The 14,079-nt window shown below is 36.7% G+C and overlaps 1 protein-coding gene across 1 annotated transcript in view; it reads right to left on the minus strand.

Moving 5' to 3' along the window:
• Positions 1-14,079, minus strand: part of LOC106461591 (dynein heavy chain 7, axonemal-like) — a 239,815-nt gene that overhangs the window by 157,646 nt on the left and 68,090 nt on the right. The window contains exons 18-19 of the mRNA XM_022388600.1: positions 8,422-8,617; positions 5,777-5,869 (exon numbers count right to left, since the gene is read on the minus strand). Coding sequence (XP_022244308.1) covers positions 5,777-5,869; positions 8,422-8,617 — 289 coding nt within the window. The remainder of the gene's footprint in view (positions 1-5,776; positions 5,870-8,421; positions 8,618-14,079) is intronic.

The raw sequence follows: 14,079 nt of genomic DNA on the forward strand, positions 1-14,079 counted from the left end.
TCTCTGCAGATGGAGTCTAGGTTTTGGGGTCGGAAGTGGTTTTGGTCTAGGACTGAGCCATTGTTTTTGGCATTTAATATTCACATAGAGAATCCATTTTTCATCACCAGTGACAATTCTGTCCAAAAATGGTTCACTTGCATTACATGCCAGAAGAGACGAAGCAACATTCACACGTTGGAAACGATGATCATTGGAGAATTCGTGAGGCACCCAAACACCTTCTTTATGGAGTTTTCCCATATTCCTAAAATATTTACATATTGTTTCATGAGAGACATGCAATTTGAGAACCATTTCACGAATGTGTTGTCATGGGTCACTCAACAAGTGTCTTCAGAGCATCAGTATCAATTCCAACATATCAGCCCCTGCCATCACAGTTTTTAAGGCTAAAGTCACCAGAATGAAATTTGCTGAACCATTGTTGACACTTATGAACGTTCAAAACAGTTTCATAAACTTCTTTGATATTCTTTGTGGCTACAGAGGCATTGTTTTCCTTCTTGTATTCAAACAGCATTACACGCCAAATGTGTGTGTGTGTGTCTCATATTGTGCCATCACTATAAGGGATTAGAGTATAATAAACTTTACACATTATATAGGCTAACTAACGTGACATTTAGGCAATTTATTTAACTATTAAATATGAAGAATTTTTTTGGGGAGATGGTTAATGAAAGTGTTCCAAAACGCGACATTAATTTCTTGACGACCTAATATATTATGATCAAAATGCAGTCAGCCTGGTCAAAACATCTGGGGAAAGTGCCTTGGATCTAGAACAGTATGTTATTGCCTATTCTTGCTGAGTGGGTACTTATGAGTTTCATTTCTTTCATTGTACAACCTCCATGGTCCACCACTTTAGCAACTGGGAACTGGAGTGGTAAGGATTCCCATGCTCCACTAGAAGAAAAAAAAGGGGAGGAGAGAATACGTGTTGGGGAGTTCAGAAGAACAACACACTGGAGACTGTGCAGTGTGTGTCTGTAATTCCATATTTTGGAATGCAGAAAGATCCACATTGTAAGAATCACAATACTTTACTCATAAAGTCCATGAGTGATGGGCCTTTATATAGAATACATTGATAACAAAAGTTTGATATATATATATATATATATACATACTACCAGAAAAGCATCCAGTGGTGTTACAGAAACACCCCATCTCTATAGTAGGCATTCAGAAATATACAAATTTAGTGCAAAGATCTAATATCCAGCATACCTGACCAGGCAACACACCTGCCACTAGGTGGGATCCTGAATTATGATGTATATCAACTGAAAAAGATACAAAATAATAACAGGTCAACTTACCCCAGCAAACAGATGTGTGGATAATCACCACAGGAGGAAGACAAAGCCAAATCATGCAGATAGTGTGCTACAGAAGTATTAGTAATCATCCACATACCCATTTGAATGATCTCTTTGAAAGGTTGATGGATTTGAGCAGCTAAGGACATAATTAAGTGATGAATTTGGTGAGATGAGACATTGTGCAGCTGGCAACATTCCATGAATGAGTCAGAATACAGTAGCTTTATGAGTTGCTGAACCCAGCCAGTAAAAGTAACAGAAGATAGGCCCCAGGAAACAGAGGGATTCCAGGGAATAAATATGCAGGATTGTGAGCCATAAAAGGAGGCAGTATGAGACACATAACAATGGAGGGAATGCATAGGACAGAGAAGATGATCGAGATCCAAACATGAATACAGGTGGGAAATAGATGGTAAGGAAAAGGGAGAAAAGGAAAAGTAACCTTCACGGGCAGCAGCTATCTTAGGAAGGAAGGCCTGATCTGAATAAAGGATAACGTACAAGGAATGATGAAGGATATGGGAAACATTAATGGCATAAATACAACAACCACATGCTAGGAGGAGAAGGAAATAGATCTTACGAGAAAGATGGTACAAGGAGCACGTAGCAATGGGTTCAAAGGAAGAACTAGACAGGGCATGAAGAACAACATTGAGATTCTAAACTCAAAGAACAAAAGGATGTAGAGAATGAACAAGACAAAATGAATGGAAAAGGAGGGAAATAATTGGGGAGGCAAAAGCTGTATGGAATTGTGAGAAACAGAATGTGTTTGACAGAGCAGCCTGATATCTAACAACCCTTGACATGGACAAACTCTAGTCAAACAACCAGGTAAGGAATTGAGACAGATGAGGAACAGAATGACGAAAGCCATGGTGAAAGGACTACCAGCTGAAGGTAGACCAATGTTGCTGGTACATGGACAATGAGGAATGCCAAATGGGATGGGTAAGGAAAGACACTATAAAAAGAGTGAGTCCCTGAGCTGAGGCAAGGGACCAGACAAAAGCCATGCATGAAGATGGAGTTTGGTGACGTCTGGATGGAATACATCTGATCCCAGTTGTTGCAGGAGTGACATGGAGGAAAAAGAATGGGAAAAACGAGGGTAAAGATGAGAATGCCTGGGTAAGGGACAGGGAGAAGAAAAAGATTTCCCAGTTGTTGAAGGAGTGATCTTGAGTAATGAACGTGAAAAAACGAGGATAAGAACTGGAATGTCTGGGTAAGATATGGGGAGAGGAAAAAGGGGCATGGTGTACTCAAATTGGTGAAAATTGGGCAAGAATAGCTAGACGGAACAAACGAGATGCCAGGAAGGACAAGGAGGAATGTTTCCTTGCCACATCAATCCTAGACTCCAAAGAATCAGGAAGGCCCCAAAACACCATTCCCCACAGAAATGGGACCTGAATTCATCAGAAAATTGATCAGGTGACTGGCAAAATGCTTGAGACAACAAGCGATACAAAAGGGTGGTCAGGGCAAGACAAATCCTAGAAAACTGAGATTGATAAAAGTGGATCAAAGCTCCCAGATTTGAGTTCCACAGGAGGAGAGTATCCATATACTGGGAATCGAAAAAGGGATTCGAGGCTTACTGGTAAGCCAAAGAATATTGGTTCATCAATTGGGGTGGGGGTGGACATACCTGCACCTGACAGCAATTGATCAGTAAAACATTGAGCAGGAGGAAAACATAATAATCAGAAAGAGGTTCTTCATCCAACAAGGTAGGTGAGGAATCAACGACTAAGGGTGAGACATTTAAAATTTGACATACCTGATCAATAAGGTGTATGAATGGCAAGGTCTGCAAACTCTCCTAACTGTCAGCATTATGTAACTAATAAAAAAAAGCCAGGGCCAGAAAAACAGAGTCCAAATTATCTTCACCCTGAATAAGTTCTTCCTGAGGGAAAGGTAGAAAGAATTGACTGCCGAGCAAAAGTATCCAACTCCCTGCAAATTAAGGCTTGAACTTCCTTGGTAGATATCGTCAACCTACCTTGCTGGGAACTAGTGACATTACTGTCCTTAATATTGGTGGGAATTTTGTCATCTGCCACCATAAAATTTGAATTTATATTTCAAATTAGAATTCAAATTATGGAAGAATACTTTGAAAAACAAACTAAAATACAAAAGCAAACACTAAAGTTTAAACTGGTGAAGAACTGAAATGTAAACAACACAAAAAAGCATGCACATGGAGTGAAGTAAACACACATCTATACACTGTAATACTAATCGAGAAATTAAAAATTATGCTAGCATAGTAGAGGGAGCTGTCTGTGCTAATATAGGTGGTGCAGTATGATTGTAGGAGAGTAGTCACATCTTCTGAAATGGCGTGAAAATAAAGGGGTATAATAGACCGGTATGTTATTAACGAAAACTTTTTTAGCAATGTTTAGATGGCAAATCAACACATGATGTCCATCAAGACAACTGATCATGCCAGGCTAAAACTGCTGTCTTCATAGTGACTAGCATTCATAAATCTTGATTGTTTAAAAAAAAGAGGGAAAACAAGTAATAAAAAAATTTGAAAAATAAAGATGATGTAGAGATGGTAATGCCTAAAAGTACAGAAACAAGGTAGGGACGAATACACAGAACCATATAAAAATCCCTACTTAAGAAGCCACTGGGTCAATATTACAGGCTTATGGGAATTAGCTATTGTAAAAATTTATAGCATTATTCAGTTAAATGCTTTTACTCAAACTTGAATTCATGCATATGAAAGGTTTTGTTTGTTTGTAATTAAACACAAAGCTACACAATGGGCTATCAGTGCTCTGCCCACCATGGGTATCAAAACCCGGATTCTAGTGTTGTAAGTCTGGAGTATAAAGGTTGTTTTCTTCTAAACTTTTATCAAAATTAATAAGAATATGTCAATAACAAAAATAAGCAACTAGTTAAACAATTAATAAGTTGCAAATAGTTATTGGTCAATTATGATTAATCAGACAATTGTATTTTTTATTCATTCAATAATTATGAAATCCCTTCACTGACCATCTTTGAGAAGCTATACAATCCATCCAAAGACCCACTTACATTAATTTCCATACATAACATAAAGCCCTATCATACTGTTAAGCCTAAGCCAATCTCACAGTTGATAAATTGACATGAAATACAGACATAAACAATAACTGAAGAAAAAATGACGATGAAATTCAGTACTATCACTGGCAATTCTCTAATTAAATTCAACAGTACATTAAATGAATGAAAGTATTGCTTTTGAGTTGTATTGTGTCCTGACTGTAAACTGTAATATGTTTTTACAGTTAAATCAAGTTATAGCAAATCTTTATGTTTCATTTAATGTATCTCTCATTTGTAAAACAACATCAAGAGAAAAGACAGTAATGTACTTGTTTGATCTAGCCTTGGGTTGTTGGGCTAGGCTACCCCACCTTTTGATGTTTATACTTGTAAACAGTCATTGATTATGAACTTACGACGAATACCAATCATTGTAAGATATGGTTTACTGTTACTTACAGCTCTCTTGGATCTAGGAAGGACTGGCCTTGGGGTGGACAATGTATGCCCTCCCTCATAAGGAACCCAACCCAAGGGGCATCAAAATCAACATTGCAATTAGTAGTTCTTGTCAATTTTACAGGATAGAAGCACCAAACACAAAGTTCACAGAGGCCACAATTTTCCTTATGGGCAGCTCTGGAAGTAGGGAGGCATCATTGTAAATGAAATTTGGATTTCAAAATTTTATAAATGTAATGAAAGTTAAGCAACTTTGAGGCAATGACTATTTGTATAGAAATTGTGTACATTTTTCTTCATGTTTTGCTGGGGGTTAAACTATGAAACAATCAAACAGAAACAGGATTATCTGCACACATAAAAATATGTTTGGTATTTCAGCACTGTTTTTAACTGCCTTCAAATGAATAGGAAACATTCCCTAGTCTTCTCTTGTTGACAGCTGGCTGATTATGAATAATTATCAGATGGTTCTAATAATCATCTTTATGACTGATAAGCTACTTACTCAGCATGCCCCAATTTTCTGCATATCAAATACTACTAAATTGCTTTTACTAAAAATGTATTTGAAACATTATTTTTCTCCAAAAAAAGCTAATACTTCTGAAGTATCACCTTTTCTTAAAGATATTACCAGTTGCTTATTTTTTTAGCTACATCTAATGTGTAATTAAACATATTATTACTTTTTAAATAAATCCAGAAAATACTGCATCCAGTAGCAAAATATGCAAAAATCAGAAATACAGAACATTAAATTATTCTAACATTCTGATATATTTATCTATGTTAAAGTGTGTTTAGATAATAAGTTTCAATGAAGAAAGCTTCACTATAGGTTATGTAATTCTTTTTAAGTAAAATCCTTAAGACAATAAATGTTTAAAAGAAAATCTCTACATATTTACCTGTTGGGCAACTACTGAAAGTACTTCTAGCTCAATTCGATTGAACTCATCAAAACAAGCCCATGCTCCAGATGAAGCAAGTCCTTTGAAAAACTAGTGGGAACAAAACTAGATATTTAGAAATATTTTAAATATAGAAAAAGACTTGTCAAACCAGAGTTAGCCACAAGAAGCTTCTAGAACAATTAACTGCATAGTCAAAGTTTTAGTTACTTTAAATAATATCTACTTATTACTGTACAAAAGAAACTATTTTGTACAGAAAAAAGTAATAGAGGCTTCATTTAAGTGTTACTTGCCTTTTTTTTTATAGAAAAACTTGTTATTTTCATGTAAATGATAATAGCTGTTTTTTTTGGGTGAAATGTTTTGATTGAAACTCTTATGCATCAGTATTAAAGGATAGAACTGGAAGAATATACAGAGAATTCCACAACATTAGTTACTTCTCTATGACATCATTCTAACTACAAGATTGCACTAGTAAATGAAGCAAGCATTAAATGAATAATAGAAAATATGGGTGACTAGACAAAAACAGCTTCATCTCATATTCACAAAATTATTATAACTAAAAATCTACATCAGTATAAGGTAAATATTTAAAACCTAGACAACTGCACAATACAAATCTAAAAACATTAATAAATAAAAAGTAGATTACTAAAATTCTAAATGATAAACAGTTACACAATAGTTCTAGCTATAGCATTAATACATGTGTACAAAAATTATGATAAGTACTAAGTGAATAACTCAAATTCTAGTGATGTTCCTGTCATTACCAGTCCAACTATTTCCTCTACAAACTTTTGATGATATAACATTATCATAAATATAGAAAATTGTGTAACGATAATGAGATATAATGGAACTTCAGGTTTAGTTGAAAGGAGCCAAGTTAACATTTTCCTTACCTGAAAATGTATTTCTGACAGATATCCAGCTCTTCACGTAGATTACCTATCTTCCTTGTGCGTCTGCCTGAGAAACTTTCATACCATTAGTCTTGAGACAACTCCCACATGATTTAATGTGAACTGTACTGGTGCATGATGATGTGTTCATGCAACAAAAGCCCACACCAATAGGGGGGCAACACAACTTCCATGTACATGGGGAGGAGGGGTAGAAATGTGTGCAGACTTGAGTATCCATCAGAAATATATTTTAAAATTAGGAAAATGTTAACTTCTGAGAAAATAAATCACCTCTGTAAACGGTTCAACTAAAATTTCACAATGAATTGGTGGAGGAGCCAGTGCAAATTTTTCCCTAGATGAGCTCTCTTCAGAAACTGCCCAAATGGAAGCCCATGGAGTGTAACACCTGATGGCAGGGGCTCCATAGAGGCACACCTGTGGGAGACCACATCTCATCTCGACCAGGGTATACTCTTTGCCCAGAATGTAAGGAGGTACAGGCAAATGAGCTCTAAGTGTTGCAGGGACAGGTGGTATGAGAACATGACTGTCTGAGTACTTGCACACAAATGGTTGGTGAGTCAATATGTGTAGTGTGGTTGGGGCATGCCCAGACCGTACCTTATGTGCTGACCTCAACTCTACTAAACAGACCACAGCTGCAGGAGGAGGGCACATCAGTTATATATTATGGTTTTGTAAAGTATGTGCTCACCTCAACTCTACTGAACAGACTCCAACTGCCACCTAGGGCTCTGAAAAAAAAATTATCAGGTATTCTTCAAAGAAGGGATGAAAGAGAATGAGAAAGGTGATGAATCATGTGTAAAGAAATGTGAAATAGTCTCCACGTATCCACATACTGAGAGAAACATACCAACTGGAGGAGTAGATGAATCCATCCAGTAAGGGTAGAAGGAGAGAGAGGTCCTTGGAAAAAGAAGAGTTCCAGGGCAGAGGGACAGACAAAGGTGGGAACCCTGAAAGGGAGAAGTCCATGATATTGTGATGTAATGTCACACAATCTACAGATCATCAGATCACACTTTGCTGACATAAGATATGATTTACCATAACAATCAAGTAAATTGTTGATGTTTTGAATTATTTCTCAGTATGAGAGACAGATAAGCAGCTATTCTTCTCATCATTCACTATAAATTTGTTCACCTAGAGAAGCCATGACCAAAATATTCACATTCTTTCAAAATTAAACACAGAGGTATTTTACAAGTGTTTGAATTGTAACTATTTATAAATGGAAACCCAAAAAGTACAATGAAAGAAGTGTATTGGTATTTTCATATATATATATATACCATGAGTTCAATTACCTTATTAATCAGTAATTAGTGAGATTAAAATTAAACAAAAATCTTACATAAAACAAACATTATGAGCAAACTAAAAACCAGCTTTACCTATGTTTGATGGAAAAAATATCTGGTGTTGGGAGAATCATTACAAGTGTACCTGTACACACATGCCTCTTTTGAATTAAGTCAGTCAATAAAGTCTCATTCTCAAAACTTCTACCAAGTACATAATTTTGTCAACAAGAAAGACATTATATATCTATTTTAATATTGGATGGGAATATCTGCTCTTGAATCAAGTGACACATGCACACTGCACATCATAAATATTATTTCCTATGTCCACTAAAGATTTCAGACTCTCTAATCATACAGAAAAAGCCACTAATACAACAAACGTACATACTTTTCCCATTGCTAAGTAGTCTAAGCCATCAGAGCAGTTAAATACAACGCACAAAACAGCCAAAGCTTTTGCCAAGTCCTTAGTTGTTTCAGTCTTTCCTGTTCCTGCAGGACCTTCAGGAGCACCATTAAGGTGAAGATGATATGCTCCCACCAGGGTACGGTAGCAGCGATCCGTCAATGGTGTGATAACAAGTCTAGCAAAAATTGATCAGACTATTATGCACATAACAAAAATTCAAAACATATCTTCCTTAAATAAAATCTTACAGAAATCATCTGTCTATAATGAAAAAGATACTTTTATTTACTACCTAATAAAATATATTTAGTCAAAGTTTTACTTAAATGAGATAAATCTATGTTTCAATTTTCTAAAAACAGTTATTAACCTGGTCCTTGTCTTTCCTTACTTTTTACCATTTATTTAACAACAATAACACCAAGCTCACCACTTAATACTCATGAATAATGAACATGAGTAACTAATATTCTTCTCAAATTAAGTTCTAATCTAGAATGAAGTAACACATTTAAAACATCTAATTATAATATTGTAATACTCTCAGGTGCATTGATTTGCCAAAGATTAACATGAGGTATTGACAGAAAATTTATTTCAGAATGATTTCAAAGTCTCTTAACCTTGACTAGGTTTGAAGCAAGGAAAGACACCCAATACAGTGCAGAACATTGTGGAACAATCTTTATTTCAAACAGTCAAACACAAAAATAAGTGTATGTTGTGGCACCTTTACCAGAAAGCTATCAGTATGTTTAATGCAAACAATTATCTGTAATAATCTTAAATCATTCTTTCAGGCTGAAAAACATGACATTATATACTAAAAACCAGAGGGGCACTGTAAGACTTAACTAAAAGACAGATGCATGTATTTGGTATTACAAAAAAGTGTGGGTTTTACAAGTTATAAAAAGTGAAAGAGTATAAATAGAGTTATAAATTAGATCACAAAGTTCAGTGATTACACAACAACAACAACAAAAATTTCATAAGAAAAATAGGAAAGAAGGAAAGTAGTTAAATGGATATAATTAAATAGAGAATTCATGTAAATAACAAAATACCTTTTCTTTTTTAAAATGATGAAAAATATGGAGAAGATACTAAATGTTTGTTGGAGATTATCATCAAGTAAATTTAAGGATGCCAAAAGCAATATACATAAAAGGTTTAATTTAACCAACAATGTATGTGGCGAGTAGTAGTATGATAAACCTAGAAAAATATGGTGCAGAAGGTAAGGAAAATGAAAGTGACACTTTTTAAAAAGATGTCTAAAACAATACATGCCCCAGCATTGAAAAGTAAAAACAAACAGGATTAGGTATAGCTAGAGAAGAAGGAACCTAATGGTAAAGAGAAAATATGGTATAAATGCAAATGAATTTTACAAGAAGTAAAACAAAGGAAAAAACAATACATCATTAGTGTTAATTTTTCAAATGAGACCCAAAACTCAAGCGCTTTCGAATAGTTGACTATTCTTCTTCAGGAGAATAAAGGGTGTTAGATACACACAGCTATTTAAGTTTAACATGAGTATTAAATCTAGTAATGTTTAGAAGCAATAGTTTAACACAGGTTTGCTTATGTAACTGTGTATGAATCATGTGTTGTATAGTTTCATTATTGCGATTTGGCACTTGTATTATTGCATCCTGCTACTAGAAACTTCTAAGTTTTATCATTGTTTCAATTTAGTACTATTGCATCTTATTATCACATAGTGTGTAGAAAGGTCTATGCCTCTTGTCAGTATATAAATATGTGTACAAAATGTAGTTCAAGTAAGACAAAGTTAGTGAGATACAGATCGAGACTGTGTTTGTAATCTTAGCTATAAAGAGTGTACAGTGGCAATTTTTAGTGTTACAATTGCAGATTGTATTGTAATAACAGAGTAGAGAAGAATAATTCATCTTGTCAATTGAATTCTAAAGTAACTGAACCAACTTTGTGGACTTTTGATGTAAAAGAGAATTATTTAAAGGTCTGGATATAACTGTGGTAACCAATGGGGTAACATAAGTGAATTTATCACTGATTGTATTGTGATAACAGAGTAGAGAAGAATAATTTGTCCTGTCAATTGGTTCTAGAGTAACTGAACAAGCCTGTGTGGACTTTTGATGAAAAATAGAACTATTCAAAGCTCTGGATTCAATTTTAGTAATCAACTGTGTAACGAGCATTTGTATATATGTTTAACTTGTTTTAATATATTATTTTAAAGCAAGTGGACTGTGTGTGGTTTGTTTTTTGAATAAATTTATTGCTAATAAATCACAGACACCTACTGTAAAGAATCAGTGCATATAAAACCTGGCAGTGGCAAGCCAGCCAGAATTATACAGTGGTAAATGGTGGTAGAAGATGTGAATGACAGTGGAAGTAGGCCTATATATGCATGGTGGTAAAATTATTGTAGATTACAACCACACTATATAACCATGTCCATTGATAAAGATAGGTGAGTAACTTGGGCTCAAAGACAGCGATCTACAAGAGTTTGTTAAACAACAAGAAGAACTAGAGAGAAAAAAGAGCATAAACAGAGGAGAGAGGCAGAGAAGAGAGGATAAGGCTACAAATAGAGAAAGAAGAAAATGAGAGGAAAGAGAGATTGGAATTAGAGAGAATAAGAACATGGGTTGAGATCGCAAAGCTCACTTAAGAGAAAGACAGAGGACCCAAGAATGACAATGGGGTCAGGGCCAGTGATCCAAGCTGCCCAAGTCTGATGAACAGAAAGATGACATGGATGCTTTCCTAGAGCAATATGAAAGATTTGTCCTAAGTCAAAACTGGTACAAAGGCAACTGGGCAGTCTGTTTCATCACACAGTGTACAAGTGTATGCAGGCATGATGTCAGAAGTTGCCAAAGGCTTTGACAAATTAAAAGTGGCTCTGTTGAAATGCTATGAACTTACCGAGGAAAGTTTTTGCTGAAAATTCAGAGGAATCAAACCTGACACTGGAGAAACTATATTTCAGTTTTTGGCACGTCTAAGGCAATACTTCACAAGATGGACTGACACAGTCAAGTGTAAAAATAGTTTTGAAGGACTGGCATAATCTACTAATACACAAACAGTTCATGACCACATGCTCAACTGACATGTCACTATTCCTTAAGGAGAGAGCACCAAAAGACACTGATGAGATGATCAAGCTGGCAGAACACTACACGGAAGCCCATGTGGGGGAGTATGATTGACAAGCCCAAGAATAACCAGTTAAAGTCAAAACCAGGAGTGGCTGACTAGGAGCAGGATGCCATCAAAGGTGACAAAAAGTCTTGTTATAAAATGGAGCACATTGCAAGTGAGTGCGAATCTATCACCAACAAGCAACAGCAGAAATCTCAACAGAAAACAAACAAGATGCTATGTTTGTTATAAAATGGGAAACACTCCGAGAAAGTGCAAGTCTTTCATCAACAAGCAGCAGAATAAATTTTAACATAAAACAGCTGGAGCTACCTACAAAGGTAGCCCTGGCAAGAAACAAAATGGAGACAAATCATCATAATCACCAAAAGAATGAAGTGTTATCACCATGATCAAACAGTGCATGATTGATGGTTAGCTCAAGTTAGTAAATGCATCAAAAGCACCAGTAGTGCTCAGAGCATGTGACAAACATCGAGAGGTGCCAACAAACCACAACATGCCAGCAGGTCAGGGACAAGAAAGTGAAAGTTCTACAAGACACTGGGTGCAGTGGTGCAACAGTGAGAACCAGTCTAGCATCTGATGACCGGATGACTGGAAAGGTACACCCATGTGTGCTGACTGATAGAACAGTGAGAAAGTTTCCCATAGCCAGAATAAAGGTGGACACTCCATATTATGTGGGAGGCCTTGAGGCTATGTGTATGAAGGCACCAAGCTATGAATTGATGATTGGCAATACACCAGTCAGTAAAGATTTGGAGGAACCAGACAGAAAGGAGACTGATGAGGCCTCTGCAGTCACCACAAGAGCTGAAGAGAAGAAGACCAAGCAAGATATCAAGCCATTTCAAGTCTCGAAAAATTACATCCCGAATGTGGGTCTATGGTAATTGAAGGAAGCACAGAAGAAAGACCCTTCACTGCAGAATCTTTGGGGCAGTGCCAGGGAGAAAGTGGAGTATAAAACCAAAGGGAAGATGACTTACAGAATAGAGGATCAAAAGGGGATGCTGTACCGGATCTATCAAGGCAGTTTTACTGGGGAAGTTAAACAGATTATAGTACCAAAAGAATACCAGACTCAAGTGATGAAGCTGGCTCGCAATCAATTGTGGGAGGACATCTAGGAGCAAGGAAGACAGCAGACAGAATCACCAACAACTTTCATTGGCCTGGGGCATTGGAAATATGACCAAATTCTGCAGGTCAGGTGACATCTGGTAAAGGACAAAAGTGCCGGTGGGTGAGATGCCTCTCAGAGAGGAGGCATTCAGCAGAGTAGCTGTGAACTTGATCAGGACTAGCACCTGTATCTGACAAAGGGAACTGTTATGTGCTGACAGTAGTCGACTATGTGATATGTTACCCGAAAGCCATACCACTGCCGAAGACAGAGACAAAGAGAATAGCAGAAACCCTCCTGGAAGTGTTCTGCAGAGTACACTTCCCTGAAGAAATCTTGAATGACAGAGGAACCCAGTTTAACCCAGAAGTGATGCAAGAGGTGTGCAGACTCATTAGCACTAGGTAACTCTTTACCACCCTGTACAACCCAGATGTAATGTCCTTTGTGAAAGAGTCGATGGAGTCTTAAAGAGCACGCTCAAGAAGATGTGCCAAGAGAAAGCATTTGACTGGGACATGCATCTCCAAGCGCTATTGAGGCACAAGTGGGCATGGCAGGTGTAGCCGTCAAAGATGCAGAACCAGAAAACAGTGACTTAGTCGTAAAAGATGAAGACCTACTAGACCTAAGACCACTGGATGGAGATGAAATATACAAAGACCTAAATACCAGTGAAGAACTGACTGGCAAGCAAAAGAAAGAGCTACAAGTTCTACTGTGCCAGTATGCATATGTCTTCACAGATAGACCAAGCAAGACAGACCTTGTGCAACATAAGATTATGACTATGAAATTTGTCAAAGTGAAGCCCTACCAGATGCCCTCTGCGATGAAACACCTGATCAAGCATAAGGTCATGGTAATTAGAAGCTGGAATCATTGAGTCTTCAAAGTCAGTCATAACTGTGAAGAAGAGGGACAGCTTAAACCGTTTCTGCATAGACTTCAGGAAGCTCAACCTTGTGATGAAGTTCAACTCTGATTTATGGGAAATCCAGAGGATATTATGGCAAATCTAGACAGGGCCAAGTTCTTTTCCAAGATCCACCTAAGTAAAGGATATTGTCATATCCCAATGGAAGCAGGATCTAAAGAGAAGACAGTCTTTATGACACCAGATGGATTTACCAGTTTAAGAGGATGTTGTTCTGGTTAGTGAAATTAGCAGCAATATTCAACAGCATGATGAGGGAGATGTTGCACACAAGGTGGATGAACGACACATAGCCATGAAAGAGGAGAAGCTAACCCACATACAAAATGACACCACTCCCAGTAACCAAGACAGCAAGTCAGGTCCTTCCTGAGGTTAGCAGGATACTACAGGAAGT

The sequence above is a fragment of the Limulus polyphemus genome, unplaced genomic scaffold, assembly GCF_000517525.1.
Source record: "Limulus polyphemus unplaced genomic scaffold, Limulus_polyphemus-2.1.2 Scaffold994, whole genome shotgun sequence".
Classification (NCBI taxonomy): Eukaryota; Metazoa; Arthropoda; class Merostomata; order Xiphosura; family Limulidae; genus Limulus; species Limulus polyphemus.